The sequence below is a fragment of the Podarcis melisellensis genome, assembly GCF_964234715.1.
Source record: "Podarcis melisellensis genome assembly, chromosome: 10".
In the NCBI taxonomy this organism is placed as follows: Eukaryota; Metazoa; Chordata; class Lepidosauria; order Squamata; family Lacertidae; genus Podarcis; species Podarcis melisellensis.
Genome location: NC_138542.1, coordinates 34,368,156 through 34,389,638, shown reverse-complemented (window position 1 = coordinate 34,389,638; position 21,483 = coordinate 34,368,156). Strand labels below are relative to the sequence as shown.

The following is a 21,483-nucleotide window of genomic DNA, read 5'->3' as shown; positions in this document are numbered from 1 at the left end:
TGTAGTGTCCTCTGTCACACATTTGGGAGTCCATGAGCTTCAAATGAGGATCATTCCAACTCTCCAGACCGAAATGTGTGACGTTTTTCTTGTAGCTGAGCTACCTTCCAATTTCTCAACAGTGAATGAAGAAAGGAAGCGTACAGATGGTGTTGGCTGTGCCTTTCTTCTTCGCCAGCTGCATGTTCTACTTAAATGTATTCTTGCTGTCATTTCTTTCTTGCTTCCCACCCCAACATGAATGAGTAATCAGGATTTTTAATGCCACCAATATTTTGGCCTCTACGATTATTTTTTCTTAAAAAAATTATAATACAGGAGTGAGTGGGAGAAGCACCTGGAAATTTTAGTTCTAAAGACCTTTTAAGAGGAGGGGGATCCAAAATAGGGGATATTTTTAAAATTAATCTGAAGAGCAGATTCCAGTGAAGTATGACCATTGGTCACATAGAGTTATTTGCAATAGCAATTGCTGATTGACAGAGAATCCTGGATATTTCATTAAAATTGTGCCTTCAAATTATTCTAAAACTCTTGCATCTGTATTGTTTGTATTTTAAGGGTCCTAAAGGTGAAGCTGTTGGATCCATAACACAACCACTACCCAGCAGCTACTTGATCATCCGAGCAGCTTCAGAATCAGATGGTAAATAAAAGCACATTCTGTCAATAACATTTTCTGTGAAGGGCAGCATAGTAAATCCTAATGTGATTAAACAGTTTCAGGAAATATTCTTTTACCAGCAACACCATGTGTAGCTCAGATTTTTTTTACCCCAGATTTCTTTTTCTCAAAATATTCACAGTAGGATAAATGTGGATTAAAAAATACGAAAACCAGAGCTTGCAACCAGTGCAATATAGGTACAGCTTCCCTTCAGAAGACTTCAACCTTATAAGACTTATAAGGCACCGCTGGTCGAATGTACATGACTCATTGATTCTGTGGCTATATATTCAGACTCGCACCTGTGCAGTGAGACTTCCTCTTGCCCGCCTCTGCTCCATAGGTTTTTTTTGGAGTGAGGGGAACCTTGACAACAGATGGGAGAAGGGATGTGCAGAAAGAGAAGAGGGAGAGGAACACCTTGTGCTAACAGGGGAAGACTTTTTTGGATACAGAACGAAGTTCAGTGCCTTTCCCCCTGCCCAGTATATCAGAAGCTACTAGTGTTGCAGTCCCAAGCATACGTGAATAAAAACATGTCCTACTGAAGTAAATGGGACTTAACCAAAAATATAGTTGGAATCTGGCTGTAGGATGTGTTGAAAGAGCACAGATAATCATTTCTGGTCTTAAGAGGTCAGAGACAAAATCCTAGTTCTGTGCTTTAAAGGTACATCCATATGAAATGCAGATCTAGCATACTATTCAAATGGTGAACTCAGTAACATGGGGTATTATACTAACAAAAATATTTATTTTTAGGTAGGTGTTGGATGGATGCATTGGAGCTGGCTTTGAAGTGTTCAGGTTTGCTCAAGCGCACAATGATTAGAGAAGGTAAAGAGCATGAAGTGACCTTAACAGATGGTGCACACGTGTCTTTCTATGGTCTGCTACGTGCAAACAACGTGCATAGTAGTGAAAGCTTCCCGTAAGTTGTTCAGATTTATAACCTTTATTGTGGTGGGGGTGGGGGTCATGAAGCCTGTTCCAAGGTTAAATTCTTACTGTCGTGTAAATAGTTTTCCAATGTTTTCTTTTATTGGTTACTTTTTTCACTCTTGGCAAAACTGCTGCATGCTATACTTACTGAAAATATCACTAGAATTTTTAAATAAGCACACAAGAGGCACATGGTATGAAAATAATGGTATCTAAAAGTAACTTTTTAGTTTCTTTATATATTCACATGCTAACTTGTTGAGTACAGATATGCTTAAGGATGCAATTGTGTTCTTATATCTGCTAGTTTATGGTTGTGGAAGGACATAAGATGGAGGGAAGAGACGTTTTCATCCTTCCCTTTTTCTTTTACACCATCCACCTGATAGTCTTCTCACAGGCTGGTGAAGACCTATCCTAGAGGGCAGTGTTCGAAACTCCCATTGTTCTGGGCACATTTTGTGACGGGGAAGTTCATTAATGCTCAAGCAGTTTCTGAGCTCTGGGTGCAGTACTGCGCCTAAGATTTTGGATTAACACTGCAGAGTGAAAAGAAAGGAGGACCTTTTTCTGCCTCCCCACTTCCAGCTACTCTCTGAAGACTGGAGAAGAGACCCTCTTCAGAATATTAGGGGCAGGGGAAGGACAAGACCATGTGAAAAATGAACACAATATTTTAGCTGCAGTTCATTCATTTTCAGCTTTGTATTTTTATTTTTTTAAAAATGTGACTAGACATTCTGTTGTTGTGCCTGTAAGCTGGGTTTAAGGTGCTTCCATATCTCAGTTTCTAACACTGCTAGAGGGTCCATGTAGACAAGGTAAATGGCCAAATGAATGACTTAAAAGCTGCCTCCGGCTCTGCACCCTTCACCAATGTTACAATTCTTTTTTACTGTTCCCTGTTAACACAATAATGATTTCCTTAAAAAAACAACCCAAAAAAACCCAATTATCAATATTATAGAGCTGACTTGTAGGGGGACCTGGGAAATAGAATTTCCTGGCCATTTCCACCATACCTTGAGGCTATACAGGTAACCCCCAGTTTCCACAGGGGTTACGTTCCGAGGCATCACACACGTTGGTGAAATCGTGTATATTTGAAAGCCATTGGAAAAGCCTGCAAACACCCCATTCTGCCCCCTGCCCTGCTTTTTTAGTGACATTTCAGTGATGTCTTTATGACGTTTCCTGGTCACTTCCATATACACAGTTCCATATACACTTCCATATACACAATTGGACACATATTGAACGTGCATAAATGGGGAGCTGCCTGTAATCTTCTCCCTCCCAAAGACATTTAAATAGCTGAGTACCACCAGTTCTGGAATAGGGTTTGCACCTGTAGTAAACATTCATTATGATATGGAACTGGTTTGCTATTGTTTTGCCAGAAGTTATGAAACAGCTACAAATAGAAACTATTGCCACACACCTACTACTCCTCTTCAGCTCACTTGTTATGTTTCAGTCACTCAATACAACTACAGGAGCAACAAACTACAGAGTGGTGATTGGTTGAGTTAGCTGTGAGTCACAATGCTGGTACTTACCAGTGGCTTGAACTGCTAAAAGACCCCACACTTTGACTGTAGCACTCAATTCAAAGATAAATTATTGCAATGATTCCTTTAATTACAGTGTTGTAGCTGTACAAACATTTCTGTATTAACTCATATTGATGTATTTTGCAAGAAATGCTATATATTTTAATACTAAAATGTTATCTACAATTTTAATTGGCAAGCTTAGTACATTCTTAATTTGATCGCTACCTATGTATGAGTATAAATGTAAATGTATTTTAAACAGATAAAATGGAAAGTATGGACTGTTTCTCTGAGTCTATGGGGTAAGGTCTGCTATAAAACCTAAGCAAAAACATACAATTGCAGTCTAAGCTGTAGTAATTGCAGTTCTTTTTATATGCATAGTTACTTGGTTAGTGATAAAGTAATGATGCTATAGTATAAACAGAGGTAAAACCATATGAAAAAGTTTAGGAATTGATGTTGCATATATTAATACTTGGGATAGATCCCAGTCAAATTTAAGTGTTCCTGTGTCCCACTCATTTAAATGTGCTTTTAATTTTTCCATTGAGACTGAAAAGTGCTTCCATCTCCGCCAAGCTAAGCAGTTGGCTCCTTATCTCTCTCGCCCTGACCTAGCCACTGTGATCCACGCGACGGTCACCTCCAGACTGGATTATTGTAACTCGCTCTACGTGGGGCTGCCCTTGAGACTGACCCAGAAACTCCAGCGGGTGCAGAATGCCGCGGCGAGACTCCTTACGGGGTCTTCGCTGCGAGATCATATCCATCCGGTATTATACCAGCTGCACTGGCTCCCGGTGGAGTACAGGATCAGGTTTAAGGTGCTGGTTCTCACCTTTAAAGCCCTATACGGCCTAGGACCCTCGTACCTACGGGACCGCCTCTCCTGGTATGTCCCACAGAGAAATTTACGGTCTGCAAATAAAAACATCCTAAAGATCCCAGGCCACAGAGAGGTTAGGCTGGCCTCAACCAGAGCCAGGGCCTTCTCGGCCGCGGCTCCAATCTGGTGGAACGCTCTGTCACAAGAGACTAGGGCCCTGCGGGACCTGACATCTTTCCGCAGGGCCTGCAAGACAGAGCTGTTCCACCAGGCCTTCGGTCAGGGCGCAGCCTGACCCCCCTCCTCTGGCAATCGGCAATCTACACAGAATTTGCTTGATGGTTTGCCATTAATTTGATTTTAATTTGATTTACTTAATTTTTATAATGAATGTTTTTAGAATGTCGGATTATTTGATTGTTAGCCGCCCTGAGCCCAGCTCCGGCTGGGGAGGGCGGGATATAAATAAAATTTATTATTATTATTATTATTATTATTATTATTATTATTATTATTATTATTATTAAATTTGACTTTATTGTGCCTAATGTTCACTGAACTGACCACTCAAAAGCTATAAGTTGAGTTGAGTTGCTAAATTGTATAAAGGAAAGCCCCAGGATTGAAATCTATCTCTTCTTTTTTAAGGCTAAATGATAGTGAAATGGAAAGGCATCACTTCAAAGATCCAGATCTGTATTCTGATAAATCAGATAGGGAAAATGATCATGATCGTGATGAATCGGATAATGATGGCTTGGGAGAAAGTGACACTGACACATCTGAGCGGCAGGATGACTCGTACATTGACCCTGAACCTGATCATATCAAGGAAACAACGTATTTGGAAGAAGTTCATGAAGAGCTTGGAGAGGTTAAAAAAAAAAGTGTTTTTATGCAGTAGTAATGTTTTGGTTTTAATATTTTGAAACTAAAATTGTACCTTGGAAAGGCAGTCATTTTGGCAATATTTGAATTGCAAAATGGTTTCCTTTGCCTTTTTATCACACACTTTCTTGTCTTATGTCCCTCTAGCTGTAGGTCAGTTTTCAGACCACTGGTAGATTAATTGCTTTGGTAGGTTAATTTTTAAAGCATATCTAAGCATAAGAGGCCACCATAAAAAGCTAAAGAAACTGGTAGGATTTGGCCTATGGCTGGCTAAAGTTGATGCAGATTTAGAAATAACTTAACAAATCGAAACACTAAGAGCCAGCCTGAACCGACCCAAAGGTAAACAGAGATTATTCTAGATTGACAACTGATAAGAGCAGCGAGGACATGCCCAAGGGCATTAACCAAGGTAAAACAGAAATTTTGAATCTTATGGTTGAGTTGGAAGTTGTAGTGTGTTGCAGGTTATCTAGCCTTGGTTTGATAAATAGCTGTTTGGTGTTTTTTAGAAAATAGTTCACGTTTCCAAAGTGCAGCATGTGAATTGCTTCACATGTTATATTTTGGCCCTTGCTCATTCAGGGTTGCAGGCTCCGGGTTTTAATTTAAAAAACCAAAACTGCTTAGCGATAAATTGCCCAGAGTTGAGTCAATTGGAGTGCTTTCGCTCAGGTTGTTCTTTGGAGCATTATGTATTTTTGATGGGTGGGTAAAGCAAGTTTACTGACAAACATGGGCGTCATAGAGAAGGCATTGGCAATTTTGAACCACGGTGACTAAAACCAAATACCTTCTGCAAATGTGCTCTTTCAATTAGTATCATGTTTATGTTCTATTCTCCTTTGTTGTTGTTGAAGGCAGGAGAAGCTTCCCAAACAGAAACAGTATCAGAAGAGAACAAAAGCTTGATATGGACATTACTAAAACAAGTACGGCCAGGAATGGACCTCTCCAAGGTGGTGCTGCCCACATTTATTTTGGAAACTCGTTCTTTCTTGGATAAACTCTCTGATTACTACTATCATGCAGACTTCTTATCTGAGTGAGTTGATTTCATTCCTCTACAATAAAAACTAACTTGATGTATCCGCTCAGTATTTTGTTTCCAGAAGCATTTTTTTAACATTTCTTTCATAATAAGTTGTAAAACATGTCAGGCCTGCAATAAATCATACTTCTAACCCCTGGAATTTTCCCTTCTTTTGTGGGGCTTACCTTTAAAGTCCTAAGCACCTTGGGATTCATGTACCTGAAGGAGTGTCTGTTCCCATACCAACCTGCCCATGTCTTGAGAGCACCAAGAAAGGTGCTGATCCAAGTACTGCCTTTAGTTAGGGGTTCATTATGGTTTTTACAAGGTAGAAGGCCTTTTATGCTCTAGACTTTGCCCCGACTTTAGAATTTCTTTCTAAAGGACTAAAGGACACAGCAAGTTTTTCAGTGTTTTGTGAAGGCTTTCTTCTTTGCTCAGGCATTTTAGCGTTGTTATTATTTCTAGTTTGTACACAAGTTTTTTTTGAGTTTTAACTTGTTTTGTCTTCTGCCTTCTTATATATATTTACTGGCTTTAATTGTATTTCCATCTTGCATTTGAATTAGTTCTTCTTCACACTTTTGTACACTGCTCTTTATTGTGTACAGACAAGATCTGCTTTTTACTTTATCCACATATTAATAGTTTTGAAATTTTATTGTACATTGTTATTTAATTAAAATAAAGACTGTGCCCAAAAAAGTACTTAGATTTGCTTAACAAATCTTGTTTTCTAGAGCTGCCCTTGAAGAGAATGCTTACAATCGTATGAAACAAGTTGTGAAATGGTATTTGTCAGGATTCTACAAAAAGCCAAAGGTAACACTTTCCGAACACTTTTTATGGTAGCAGATCCCTTCCCCTTTCACTCCTTTTCCTTGCCCCCACCCCCATACACTTTGGTGCAGATCAAAATTTGCCTATATACTCATGAAGGATATTTCTGGATACTAGTATAATAAGCCTGTAGGATGGTAGGGTGGTGGCTTTAATCATGGTGTTTGTTGGTTATATCTGTAGCTGGCAGGGTGGGTTAAAGAGGGCCCTTTTCTGCAACTCTTCACCTTCCTGAATTAAAAATTTAATTTAATTATAAAGGTCTTCTGTGACCATGAACACTTTTGGCTCACTATACCATGTGGCTTCTGGAGGGTGGGCCGTTGGTCAGTTTTACCCTCAGCCCCAAAATAGTGACAGCTCTTGTGGCAGCTTAAGGGTGAGAATAATGGTTGTGCAGTGTAAAATCTAGCACAATAGTTGTGTTAGCAGTAGCTTGTTGTGCAGCAAGTGTGTACATCAGAAAGTATCAGGGCTTTAGCAGTCTGTTGCACAACTACCTGCGAGAACCATCCTGGTTTTCTATCCTCCTGCGCAAACCGTTTTGCTAGCACAACTAATACACAGCAATCAGTACATATAGTCCTCTATGTTAAGAAAGGCATACTTTTTGCACATTATTTTTTCTCCCTAAACACTCGTAATCAATCATCTCTGTGTCTGGTTGACTGACTCCTCAGACACCAAATAGCAGCTATGGCAAAGGTCCCTGTGAAATACATGCCATATGGAGGGTTGGCGTGGCATAGTGTTGAACTGAGACATGGGAGACCAGGGTTCAAAGCCCCACTCAGCCATGAAGCTCACTGGTGACCTTGGGCCAGCCACAGTGTCTCAGCCTAACCTACCTCACAGGGATGTTGTGATAATAATATGGGGAGAGGAAGAACCCTGCACACCACTTCGAGCTCCTTGGAGGAAATGTAGATTAAAAATGCAGTCAGTCAAATACTTAACTAGTACGTGGTCAAATAAACACACAGTGCTGCCTGTCTGCTTTTGATGTGAGCACTGTGGTACTACAGTGCAAAGTTGGCAGGCAATGTTATCTAGTGATTTGACTACTGGACTGGTTTAATAAAATGTAATGTGAGTCACATAAATACATTTCCATAGTTGCTGTGCCTCTATATGCCCTACAAATATGAAATTTACCTTAGCTTATTCTGAGAGAGAATGTGACCATAGGGCTTTCCTTTAAATACTTAAGAATTGAAAACTATTAGGCCCGTCTTTTTCAGTTGGAATGTATTTTCTTAGCAAAAATTGTCTCTCTTTTCAGGGACTTAAAAAACCCTACAACCCTATCCTCGGTGAGACCTTCCGTTGCTTGTGGGTTCATCCAACAACAAATAGCAAGACTTATTATATAGCTGAACAGGTATTACCAAAGATGTAACAAACATGGTTTTGTAATAACTACCAGCATTTTGTATTACAGTGTCATCAAATAAATGAAGATGACCAGATCATATAAATCTTTCATACAAAGGTGTACAGAACTGCAGTTTTTATGGTGGAAGACCCATCAAACTTGGAATATACATCAAACATATTTTCCCAAAGAATATTAACTGCACAGATTAGACAGATTCCATTGCTGATGGCATTGATTCCAAAATACTCCATTTGACACTGTGGAGATCTCCTTCAAATGTCAGCAGGAATCTCTCAGCCAACGTCATCCCAAGTCTTTGTTGAGTTGTTGTCAGGAGTTCAGCCTACACTCGAGTAGGACCCTGGCAGAGACATATGCCCGACTGGCATGTTCCCTCCCTCCTGGTCGATTGTTTGGGAGCTTCAAAAGCTTTCTTCTGCCCGAACATCACAGCGGCCGATGCCAACTGGCACACTTAGGGATCTGCAGAGTTTGCGCATCATGCGCTCGATAGACCTCAGCAACTCAGCATGTTGGCTAATCTACTTTATTTACATATAAACACACATGGAGCGCTGCAACATGGCTCCCTCTCTCTCTAGCATCAGACAACAAAGAGAAAAAGAACAAAGGGCAATAGTCCCACTTCACGGAACACAGTAACACAAGCATCCAGTCTCCGTCACTTAAAACTTTGTGGAGTCAAAACATATACCGTCATGTGAAAAACAAAAATCCCATGACTGCAATCATGGAGCTGGGAATTCTAACAAAATTTGAGGTTCTTTCTGATACGCTAGGTGATGTTTCGAAACCCATAAACTTGTTTCACAAAGTTTGATAATCTGAAGGCAAGCGTTGTGGTGACATATGTGTCTATATGCAGGACATGCGCAATCAACTCACTTGAGAACTCACTTGTGAAGTTTGAGAAGGGTTCTCTATATTTGGATATGACTTGTTTGTACTTTCCACCTTAATTAAGAATAACATGTTACAGTTCTCAAATTTTCTAGCCCATGTGTAAATATTCTTTTGGGATATATGTTTGAGTATCTCAAGTTTGATGGGTTCTCCACAACAGACTAGAGTTTGAGTGGAATGCTAATTTAAGGGAAAAATAATAAGTAATTGTTAAGAAAATATGGTGGCTCTGTCTAGTAGTAAAACTGGTGCCTGAAATGCAATAGTGAGGTGTGTGCATGTGTATCTCAGTTTGACTCATTTGTAACTATTACTTTCTCTTTAACAATAAGCCAATTATCAGCAGTCATAACTACTGCAGGTTTCTGGTTAGTTCGTTAGTTTAATTATGTTGATGTCATGTTTTTGCACAAGTATCTTCAATAATACTAGGTGTGTAGCTGCATATTTGGTGAATTACATCCACTTGCCTAGTGAATAGGATTCCAAATTATAATTCTTCTGTACCCTTTGCTTGTTGCCACAGATTTTCACAGCAACTCACCTGCTTATATTGAATTATGTTGCTTTCAACAGGTATCTCATCATCCTCCAATATCTGCCTTCTATGTAAGCAATCGAAAGGATGGATTTTGCCTTAGTGGTAATATCTTGGCCAAATCCAAATTTTACGGTAAGATCTTGGGTTACTTTTTTCAGTGTCTACAAAAATGTGCCTATTTTTAATGATGAAAGTGTGTTAAATAATAAGAATTTGATGAATGCAGTGATAAAAATGAATTGAAATAGCTTTCTCTCCACAAAAAAGAGTGCCATAGTTCTTTTAAATTAATATTAATCTACAGAATTTTCTGTGAGGACACTATTTAGTCTTGTACACTCTCTGGATGTGCTTCTTTGAATCTTAACATTTTATTGTCTTTCAGGAAATTCATTATCTGCCATTCTGGATGGTGAAGGACGGCTGCTGTTCCTAAACAGAGGAGAGGAATATGTAATGACCATGCCATATGCACATTGTAAAGGTAAAAATACCAGTTTGGCCAATCCAGCCTACAGTACTTACTATCCATTCTTGTTACAAGTTCTTTCCCTTCCTTCTGGCAAGCACAGGTAGCTTGAGAATGAGACAAAGTCTGGGTCTGGGCCAATTTCTATGGAGGTGTGATTAAGTGAAGAAACTGGAGATGAAATGACTACTGTTTCTTCGTTTGCTCATAACCATAACTCAGGGAGAAAAATGATTGCTAAAAAATAACTGTTGCTTGTTTTGGCCCGTGAGAAATCATGGACTAGAGTATGACCCAATTCCTTCCCTAATTTGGCAAACACATTCTGTCTGCAAAATTCCTTCAATAAATATTTAGTTGTGCTGCACAAAGGCCACTTCTTCAATCAGCGGTGTCCTTTATTTCATGTAAGATTGAATAATGGGGTATACATGATAGATGGAACTTAAAATATGCTAAAACCCTCCTACTCAATGCAAAAGTGAGCCCTCTGTGAAAGAACAGTCCAGATAGTTTGCATCATTTCTAAAAGAAGATTAGGGTTGTGAGTCTCCAAGGGGAGAGAAATTGATAGCTGTAGGTCATACTGAGCTTTGCACAGTGCTGGGATATTTGGAGGGCATTCTCTGTATACCTAAGAACAGGACAATGAAGGACACAGCGCTACATACAGTGAACGATAGCAAACATTGGTCACACTCAAAGCAGACTCATTAAAATCAGCAGTTACTTTGTTGGTTATCACACAATAGTTATGCATATTTGAACTTATAAACAATTTGAATTTCTGCAGAGAAGATAAAGCAGTAGAATAAATGTCTTCTAAATAATTACTTCCAATAAGTAATGTCTTCCAGTGAGGATTTTAGTATTTTTGAATTTAACCAGCTGAAGATTTCTGCTGACTTTGTTGCTTGAGGGCTTGTGAGCCTTTGATAGACAGTGGCTTTTTAAAGAAAAGGATTAGCCACATTGGTGGATTTTTCCTCTTGATATCCATCTTGCCGTCAGTTAATTTTTCTTGGAATGTAACAAAAGACATGGGCTTTAGTATACCATCTTTCATTATACTGTAGGTAGAAATGGAAGTACAAAATGGAGGTAGCTTTGTAACAGAATTAGAATTAAAACGAGTTCTTTCTTAACAGGAATTCTGTATGGCACAATGACTTTAGAGCTTGGAGGAACTGTTAGCATCACATGTGAGAAAACTGGATACAGTGCAGCACTTGAATTCAAGCTAAAGGTTAGTCAAACCTGTTTATAGGCACCAGAGGATTTAGTGTTAGAAAATGGGTAGAGATGTAATTCATACAAAGTAGTGCATTCATTCTTTTGGTTCTGCAGAGGAAATGAGACCTCTTTTACTGGCCTAGTTTATTTTTTAAATGCTGGAAGCAACCTTTGAATATTAGTGGTGATGGTGATGATCATCATAATAAACTACCCAGTACCTTGCAGATCTTTTCACACTTACCTATTGAACTTAGTGAGACGTATTTCTCAGTAAACAGCACAATCCTTAAGCATATTACAGTTTTGGATAAAAAAATCACTCTATTTTTTTTTAAAATCTGACCCAAAGTTAGCTGTATTTATTAATCAGTAGAATAGTTCATAACATTTATTTAGAAACTATGAAGAAAAACAAGACTTTTATATTAATCCATTCATTTTACCCAGAGATGGGGAACCTGCTGCCTCCCAGATGGTGTTGGACACCAGGGATTATGGGAACCGTAGTCCAACAGCATCCAGAGGCCATAGATCCCCCCCAGCACTGATTTAAATAAAAATAAAGTAGTAAATTTAATACTTCTGTAGCTCAATGCCATAGTTAGTAGTTGCTCTAGTCATGATGTGTTCTGTGCACTTCCAGCATAATTTTTCTTTGTGGATAATTTTCTTCAGATATCTCTCAAGGAATGGAAGAAGAGTTCAGTATTTGATTCTACTTAGTTCTGGGGGAATGATGACAGACATTATCTTTGAAACACGTTAGGCTGACATTTCAGAAACCTCTTAGCAGCTTTTAGTAGCCTAATTTGCTTGTCACACAAAACCCTACTTTAAATAAAGAGTACATTGATGTGAATGAGCAGCATGCTGGTGCACACTGCTCAGAAGTTCCCAAAGAACTTCTCTCCTACTGCTGTCATTTTCTGCAGACCAAACATGCCAGAATCTGGCTTGTTGTGTCCTCTGAACATGAGCTTTTGGTTTCCCACCAAACAAACCACAAGCAGTAGAACAAATATTGGTTTCCGCTCATGATTTGGGAATAAACAAACTAGGTGCCTAGGTTCAGAAGACATGGCAAGCCTCCCTTTGGCTTACTTCATCTGCAGCACAATAGGTGTAAGGAAGGAGTACTATGGGAACTTTTACATTAAACCATCATATGTTTTAAAATATTGGCATAATGCAATGTGTTAACTGAGACATTATCTTATAAAGTTCTACACAGCATTATCAACCATCTAATCTCTTTTCTTTAATAGCCATTTTTGGGCAACAATGACAGCGTTAATCAGATAATGGGGAAAATTAAACTCGGAAAAGAAGTGCTAGCTACTCTGGAAGGCCACTGGGTGAGTTTCATGTTTATTTTCAATTGTTGGGTAGCCCTTTAAAATTTCTCTTACATTCATTGAATTATTGGTACATAATTCTGTTAAGAATGACACATCCCCCCCCAATCCCTCTTTGATTACCCTAATTGCTGTTCAGATCAAATATTTATTGTACCTTTTCAGAGGCCTTTCAAAAATTTGAACTTCCACTTCAGATTCTTTGTTTTCTAGATTCCATTGGTAGCAAAACGTTTTGCGAAGTACTGCATCTGAGGTCAAAACCTGACTGAAAGTAAATCAGGTTCCCTTAAATCACGTTCCTCTTGCTGAAATAAGAGATCTATTTTCAGATTTGACTTTAAATTGTCCCCAACCATGTATGCCAAACTGGCAAAACAAACCTCATGGTTGCAAAAAGTGACTTTCTGAAGGAAGTCTTTGTTCTTATTGACTTTGTAAGATTGTTTACTCTTTGACTACAAAGTAATCTAATATGTTAAACATTACAGGACAGTGAAGTTATTATTAGGGACAAAAAGACAGATGTTTCAGAGACATTCTGGAATCCAACACCCGAGATCAGACAGCGCAGATTAAGAAGATACACAGTGAAGTTTGAGGAGCAAGGTGACTTTGAGTCAGAGAAGTAAGTTCATATTAAACCTGTTTTCTTATAGATTAATACATAGCAAGCATCATGCAGCCTAATGGCTGGAAGCAGGAAGGGTGGAGGGTGAAAAACATAGTACAGCAAAAAATACAGGAACTTGAGTTGGAGTAAATTGGAGAAATAATTTCTAAAATAGGTAACAAATTGAAATCAAGCTTATGTGGTAATTGTAAGTTTTGTTCAGATGATACAGCAGAAATAAACTTGCAATGAATATATTTGGACCAGTGTCTGATTCTTAACAATTGTATTACTTGTATGTGCTAGACTTTGGCAACATGTGACCCGAGCTATAAATAACAAAGACCAATCAGAAGCAACTCAGGAGAAATGTATTCTTGAAGAAGCACAGAGAAAGGCTGCCAAAGAAAGGAAACTTGCAGATGAAGAGTGGGTATGCAAACTCTTTGAGCCAGATCCACTCACAGGGGAATGGAACTACAGATTTGCAGAGTAAGTTTTGGTTTGCTTTCCCTTTCTACTTGGGATACTAGCAAACAATTTTGAAACAGCTTGTCACATACTACATACTTGGCTATAGTTCTGACTGGTAATATGATCCTTCATGCAGATATATCAGATAATGTTTTCCTTTAGATGAAGAGACCCTCCAAATCAGCAAGATGCATATTCCATTCTAGATCTTCTTCATGAAATGCTAGTACCTTGCATTTTGAAAAGAAACAGAATTATTATTTTTTCTCTTTTTGAATAGACTTACTTAACTTGTACTGTGTCCATTCTCTGTTGCCCACAGCACAAGACCTTGGGATCCACTGAATGATATGATACAATTTGAAAAAGATTGTGCTATCCAAACAAAAGTCAGACATCGGACACCAATGGTAAGCTCTTGTATGATATTAAGTGGGCAAGTAAAAAATAGCAGATTATCCTTTAGAATGCAAAGTTCAATATTTGTCTTATGGCCACTTGCCTTGGGGAGATTAAAATTGTAATGAAATCCTTCTTTCTTACCTGATGATAAGCAAGGAAAGTTCATTTCCTTGCTTATCATCAGGTAGAGAGCCTGTGTGGTGTAGTGGTTAAGAGCGGTAGTCTCGTAATCTGGTGAACTGGGTTCGCGTCTCCGCTCCTCCACATGCAGCTGCTGGGTGACCCTGGGCTAGTCACACTTCTTTGAAGTCTCTCAGCCCCACTCACCTCACAGAATGTTTGTTGTGGGGAGGAAGGGAAAGGAGAATGTTAGCCGCTTTGAGACTCCTTAAAAGGGAGTGAAAGGCAGGATATCAAATCCAAACTCCTCTTCTTCATTGTTAGCAGAACTGAAGAAGCTAAATGGCAGTCAGCATAACTCCTTCCCATCCTTATCTTTCATTTGAAACATGAAAGTTGGCTATTGATTTCTCCTCCTTCTCCCTGGGTTTAATGGTATTGCAAGGCCAAAAGGAAAGGCCCCATTACTGGAAACAGTATTATTTCACTTCCTTCACAGCCTTTTATAAATCCTTGTATCTCTCAAAAATATCCATAGAATCTCCAACACCAAGCCCCAGGGGTTTTGGTCTCAAAGAGCAGCCCTTAAGAACAGATTAGCAGTACCCAGATCACTAATCCTATGAAGCAGAGGCTCTCTTTCGTTCATATACCTCAATCAGTCTCATATAACATGGTCAGATGTTTCTTCCACCCCACAAAGTTCACAACAACCAGAGTCAATCCCTCCAGCCTTACAGAGACCACTCTAAAGAGCACAATGCCTTGTCAACATTATGAGCAGACTGACCTCTTTCTAATATCAAAGCAGGTTGTCACAGCAAGTGTTTTATCTGTCTTGTTACTGAGCAGATAAGTCTTATGAATTGCAGGTTAGTGTTGCAAAAATAAAGAGGTCTGCAAAATCGAAGAAAGGGGAGAGTGGCTTCTCATCGCCAGAACCCGATAATCAGGACTCCTCTGGTAGTGAAGGTAAGTTCACATTATCCTTTTTTCTTTTCGGATAGAATGCAGTAGTAGATACATGCCTTTACTTCGTTCTCCTTTAGACTAAAGAGGTTGTGTTGTAAAACGGTGCATTTATTTTAGTATTGGGAACAGGTTTTTTTGTCCCGAGTTATGAAATGCAGAAAAAGAGAAAGTTGTGTGATTTTATTTGGTGAACTAAAAGCATTTGCCGCCTTTAAAGATTTCCATTCTTTAACCTGTCTTGCATTATTTGAATTACTTCTGAAGGGCAACACAAACACAGTGCAAGAATCCGAAAGAAGACGCTAGACCTTGGTGAACTGCAAAGTGCCATTGACTCTATAAGAGAGACGCAAGAAGACATTAGAAGGTGTGTATTTTTGAAAGTTTTTCTGTCTGTTTTTACCGCAAGTGCTTTGTTCAAAATAAAAAACGCCACTTATTTATACGTGAATCAACTGCTAAATAAATACATTATATCAAATCGTCCTGGTAGGTCATCAGTTCTCAAAGGTGTAAATTAGACTTCTTTAGTGAGGCATAACCAGTTTCTTAAATGAACGCAATATAATACCCGAACTTTCTTTAACCAGTTTCTTTGTACTTGTGGGGTGGACCAGGAATTCACTAGTTTTATTGTGTCTCTACCCGTGTTTTGTTCAGTAGTAGGAAAATTCCATGTTTGTTTCATGGAGTACTTGTCTCAGGTGCCTCAGTGCATCCTTTAGATCTGCACAATATTCATCCTCTGTTTTGTTTCTTGTGTTTGTCTTGGCCAAAACAAGACAGCATTCGATCATAAGATCTCTTATGTTCCCAAGAATAGTTATCAGGCATTTTTGTCTATCGCATGAGAGTTAATATCTAGGTCTAATCTTCCACATTGAAGAAGTGGAATACCAGAAATTTCTATATTATTATTATGGTAGATTAACTAAAACTTTAGTTGATAGATCTGCTACTGAAACCCATTAAAGCTTCACATATCTTCACAAAAAGCTTCACAAAAATGTGACTCTGTTTTAGCTTTCTAAACAAGGAGTCGATCTAATGTGTGTTTCTCGCCAAATACCTTTGAAATTAATGGCAACTGTATAGGAGCATTGCTTACAGTACAGTCATGTGGTATTTCTTTTTGTTCAGTTTTTACCATCCCTAAAACAGTTGTCTTTTGCTTTACTCATGCCCCAAATAGCCAAATATATGCTTTTGCAAAAGTTACTTTGGAGCAGAAATTTCCAAATATTTCACTGTTGGAGCTTATAGAAGTTGGGCCCATATATTTGTGCCAGCTCTAAAGTGAACCCCACCCCCTTTGGTCCCCCATTTTTAGATCTTGGGGGTTTCATCCCAAGGCTCTAATTGTGGCCTCTGATGCTGGTGAAAATCAGTACTGTAGTAATTTCTAAAATAGCTGGAACAAATCCTGATCTAATTGCCATGTATTTAGTACGTGATATTTTAATAACTTCTGTGGTGCTGATTTCAGAATTAGCAACCTTTTGAATTCACCTCTTTTGTTCATACATTTTTGCAGAGACATCACAGCTCTAAGAACCAGAATGACTTCAAGCTCACAGACTCCAGATAATAACTTCTTTAACTTCAAGCACTATGTCTTCATTTTACTGATGATTCTCCTGCAGCTTGCTATCAATTACTGGTTTAAATAGAATAACTGGACAGATGAATATATGAAGTGGAAATATCATGTTCTTCGTGGGACCATATTTTCATCTTGGTGTGGCGTCAAATAAGGCAATATTATCTAAAACACAGGGACACAGAAGATTTAAGTCTTGGCCTTAAAAGGCTGTGCTCACATGGAGCAATGTCCGTTATATTCCGTCCTATCCAGATGACATGGACAATGCTTACATACCAGTACCTTTCTCTTTGCATCTTTAAAACGCTGGATAACTGCCTTGCATATTCTAAAGTGTTGTAGACTGCTCTGATATATACCAGTACAGAATATAGCAGTCTGGGAATTCAAAAACACATATCTTTCTTCACTGTAATCATATAATCTCCAGTGGTCATATTAACAAAACAAGTGAATTCTAACCTAAAACGTCTTCAGAGTTTAGTGGGAATTATGGTCTTCATACATTCATTAGGAAAATTATATCCAGTGATACTCATTTGGAAACTTAATAGTGGTAAAAAGATTAAACTACTCAGTTGTTCATTGTCATTAAAAGATGTTTACGCAATTAGTCCAACATTTCATTAATCGCACATTTCTGTGATTGTTACTTATCTGCAGTTTTCCTTAGTTTATGAAAATGGAATTCCATTTATCACATTAGTGAATTTAGGAGAAATACCATTACAATAGTCCAAAGAGAGAGCTTTGTGTGCTCAGCAACATTCAGTTCATTTCTTCCTAAACAGCATCGTCTGTTGGCAAATTGCAAGGTGCTGTATTATACAGTGAACAGTTTCAGAAACTCATTATGTTGAGGTGCAGACAGTGGAAGCCATGGTTACTGTTGGGGTAGAAAAACGGTTCTGTTTGATACCAGAAAAGACTTTCTAGGGTAATGAAGCATCAGCATGGTTTTCAACAAACATTGGGTTTAATGGAGCCATTTGAGCCATCTGAATGTAATTGTGTCTGAACAGTTATGCTATAATATACAGTCTTGGGTAGCAACATCAGCGTTTCAAGAATAAATCCCAGGAGCCAGGTAATTCCCACACATTCGCTTTGAGGGGGCCTAGATCTTAGCACTCACTGTAAATGAAAAAAACCCAGTCTTCAAATCTTACTGGATGCTTTCAAATTTCCAAAAGACAAATCTGTTCAAAACCAATTTTTAGTCCTGCTATTCTGCTTGTTTACTTGGCATATATAGTACGAATTTAAGATGCAAGGCAACATGCAGAAAAGTCGGATGTCCCAATTTTCAGTGATCTTATTTTACAGCAAATATAAATTCTTTCAGTAAGACATGCGTATGTGGCACGCTGTCGATCAATTTAGCAGTCAAATGTTATATAAGAAGCTGTCAGTTTACTACTTTTGTTATGTAGTCTAAAACAACTTAAGCAGAGTAAGATATCCTGGATTCAAATCTTTCTGGTTTAATATTTGCATATGTCCAGCCCAAGATGGAGAACCTGTGGCCCTCCAGATGTTGTTGAACTCTTAACTCCCATCATTACTGGCTGTAAAAGTGAAGAGTTAAGAGTCCAGCAATATTTGCACAGGCTGCCCATCCTGGTCTTGCCTGTCTTTCAAGTCTTTCCCTTTTGTTCTGCCTTGTGGACTTTTTGCCAAATCCAAATTTTAAAAATCATCTTTAAATACACATCAAATAATGCACACTTAACACACAATTCCATGACAGTGTATTAACAGGTTTCTAGTGATGCAAATCAAAAGTTAAGATTTAATGTGGTTGTAGCAGGCAGTTTAGTCTGCATAGCTGGATGCTTTACAGATTGCCTGGGATGCTGTCATAGTTACAAATACAAGTTGGTAAAAGAACTCCGGTGACAGTAGCACCACCAAATATTTATGCTGAGGTTGATGATCTATATGTATTAGTGAGCATTTGGGACAACTAGCTGTTCATACACTGCAATACCCAGTGGTCAAAACTGTTATGTTAACTTGCTTTCACTGGACTTTCACCCCTGTCTGCTTAATGTGCATACGTAATATATTCTATGTCTGCCTGCTTGCACATATGTTCTGTTCGTGCATTTTTTTTGTAGAGCTGGAAAACGTATTCAATTGCTTTATTCTTTGGGGCATTTCATTATTTATTTGCTTTTAAGAAAACTTTCTGTGGCAAAGTTAAGTCACAAGAGTCCTGTCTTCTCCTGTCTCAAATATAAAAAGCACAGCTCTTAAAATTTAAATTCCTGCTTTGCTCCTTTACAGAATTCCTTGGCTGAGCAAAACAAAGGAATTTATTGCCTGATTAATTTTTTTATACAATGTGGTTGATTATAGGCCTAGTTTGTTCATATATAATATTTAGCTATGTGTATACGACCTTAAATTCCTTCAGACCAACTGTTTTCTGCACATACAGTAGTTCTAAAAACCCTGATTGTACAGTTTGTAGAGCTCTGAAGGCAATGACGTCCCTGCTAATTTTTAGTATTTAAAGCAGAGCACTTGATTTCTCACTCAGTTGTGTATATTTTATGTACAGAAGTAGAAAATATTCAGAATTGCTTGTTACTGCCATATTTATGGCTGTTTGTTTAAAAGAAATGCACTATAAGCCTTTAATATGCCATGTAACCATTAACATACCTAAAAAGAAACTAAATGTGTTGGGTGTAAAGTAGTAAATAGAGTTCTGGCAATACACAAAAACTTGTGAGTCACGTGTTAAGTTAGTTTTTAAGTATTAAGCATCCCTTATAGGAGTACAGCATGCTTCCTTTTCATGAAAAGTTCATTCTAACAGCTAATCTGTATGTATCAAAGGATGTTACAGTTCACTGCCCTCCTGTGCCTTTGGGGAAAAACTTCTTGCCAATTCAATGTTAATGAAATGGAATGAGAGTTAATACATTCATCTCATCTACCACGATGGTAGTTACTTGCTTTAACAACTCTTTCTTCATGGTTTTTATCCTATTGTAAATAGAATACTTAACTGCTAAACTCTTGTGACTGCTATGTTTCTACTGTATCCTCAATTTTTGGGCATCTTTTGAGAGCAGGCCATCAGAAACTTGAGTATTGTAATAGTGCCTTGATGGAATTCACACAGAGATGAGGTGTGTTTATGATAACAATGTTGTCAAGGTTGTGCCATATCTATTCATTAAACTTGGAAGTTGCTATATTTCCAATATTAACTTTCAGACAAACAATTTGAAAAAGATATGGTACATTTATTGAAGAACACATCAAATATTTCTTTTCTTTGAATAACTAGTAATGACTAGGACCCAACAAGATCTCCAGATTTTGGAGTGTGTCTTCTTGTACAATGAAGCTGCAATGCTTTGTTTGTGATACTACAAAAATAGCCATAATAAAAATCATAACATCACAGACAGATTATTTGGGCTTCACTTTGGTTTTCATGGGTCAAAACATTCTGAGAAAATAAACTTTTGTGAACAAAAGTGTGTGTGGGATGTGAGGAGGAAAATTACTAAGAATTGAAAGAAAATTCTTGATGGAGCTTGTGGAAAAGAACACTTCTAATCAAATAGCTTCCTTGTGTGAACCAAAAAACACTTTTAGTGGATTTAAACTTTGGCTCAAATCTGGAAAGCACTTTTAAATATAAAGCATTCTGCTATTCTTGAACTCTTGTTCACATTCTTTAGTTTTTGAGCTTCACACAGTTCCCACCACATTTTTTTTTTACTTTAACACATTGCTTGGATTTTTATACTGTTACACTTTTTTAACTGAAAATCGGCTGTTTTACTAAAGCTGTACAGACCAGTGGTTAATCCAGTGCATACAATATATGTAAGGAAAAGTAAGAAGTTATGTCAGACAATGTGAATGTTAATGCACATATTTTATATAGAGAGAGAGAAGAAAACCCTATTCATGAAAGTGTTTTGTTTCTACATATCATGTAAAGTAGCATTATTATTGCACTGTTTTCTTTTTTTTAAAAAATCATGCTGCATGCAGTGTGATAAGAGAAGCAAGTAATTCCTTTAAAAGAAGTGGAAATTGTGTGTTGCATGCTTAAATGTACAGCTGAGTTCCAACTTGTTTAAAAGGCCATTTGTAAATTTAAAGCTCTACCATTGGTCAATAGTTTTGTACACTTGAAGAAATAAAATAAAGAGCTGTGATCAAGAACAGTACACTTGAGTTGTTTTGTATGTCTGAAACCAGCACCTAAAAGTTGTTGCTACTCTTGAGAAGACTCATTTATAATTCAAAGTTAAAATATTGAGTTAAAAAAACCCTGCTACTGCACATTTATATAAAAATTGAAAAGCTACAGTGAAATATTCCTCTTCATTAGACCTCTCCTCCTTGTGCACCCCTACATGAATTAGTCACTAAGCCACGTTTTAGTTTAGGGTTGATAATTGGTGAAAACGGGGTTCTCGTGCCTTTAAGAGCTGTGTGTCAGGCAGAAATTCAACAGATTAAGCCTTTTCTGATATGGAAGCACAATTATCGGTGAAGCTTCAGCCAGGTACTCTCTCATTGTACGTTGCGCCATGCCTTCTTTCTGGGCAGCCATGTTGCATCGCGCCATGCCATTTTGTGACTGGAGCCCACAGCAGTCTT

At 38.0% G+C, this 21,483-nt stretch overlaps 1 protein-coding gene across 11 annotated transcripts in view; it reads left to right on the top strand.

The window, feature by feature from the left end:
• OSBPL8 (oxysterol binding protein like 8) overlaps window positions 1-21,047 on the top strand; it is a 70,924-nt gene extending 49,877 nt beyond the window's left edge. For all 11 annotated transcript variants that reach the window (XM_081929219.1, XM_081929223.1, XM_081929222.1 and 8 more), the window contains 16 exons: window positions 562-646; window positions 1,430-1,598; window positions 4,643-4,868; window positions 5,746-5,930; window positions 6,659-6,740; window positions 8,041-8,139; window positions 9,637-9,733; window positions 9,987-10,085; window positions 11,219-11,316; window positions 12,572-12,661; window positions 13,153-13,289; window positions 13,581-13,766; window positions 14,071-14,158; window positions 15,143-15,242; window positions 15,507-15,609; window positions 16,777-21,047. In XM_081929219.1, the coding sequence (XP_081785345.1) occupies window positions 562-646; window positions 1,430-1,598; window positions 4,643-4,868; window positions 5,746-5,930; window positions 6,659-6,740; window positions 8,041-8,139; window positions 9,637-9,733; window positions 9,987-10,085; window positions 11,219-11,316; window positions 12,572-12,661; window positions 13,153-13,289; window positions 13,581-13,766; window positions 14,071-14,158; window positions 15,143-15,242; window positions 15,507-15,609; window positions 16,777-16,912 (1,980 nt within the window). In that variant the 3' untranslated portion in view covers window positions 16,913-21,047. The remainder of the gene's footprint in view (window positions 1-561; window positions 647-1,429; window positions 1,599-4,642; window positions 4,869-5,745; window positions 5,931-6,658; window positions 6,741-8,040; window positions 8,140-9,636; window positions 9,734-9,986; window positions 10,086-11,218; window positions 11,317-12,571; window positions 12,662-13,152; window positions 13,290-13,580; window positions 13,767-14,070; window positions 14,159-15,142; window positions 15,243-15,506; window positions 15,610-16,776) is intronic.
• Window positions 21,048-21,483: the final 436 nt, after the last annotated feature.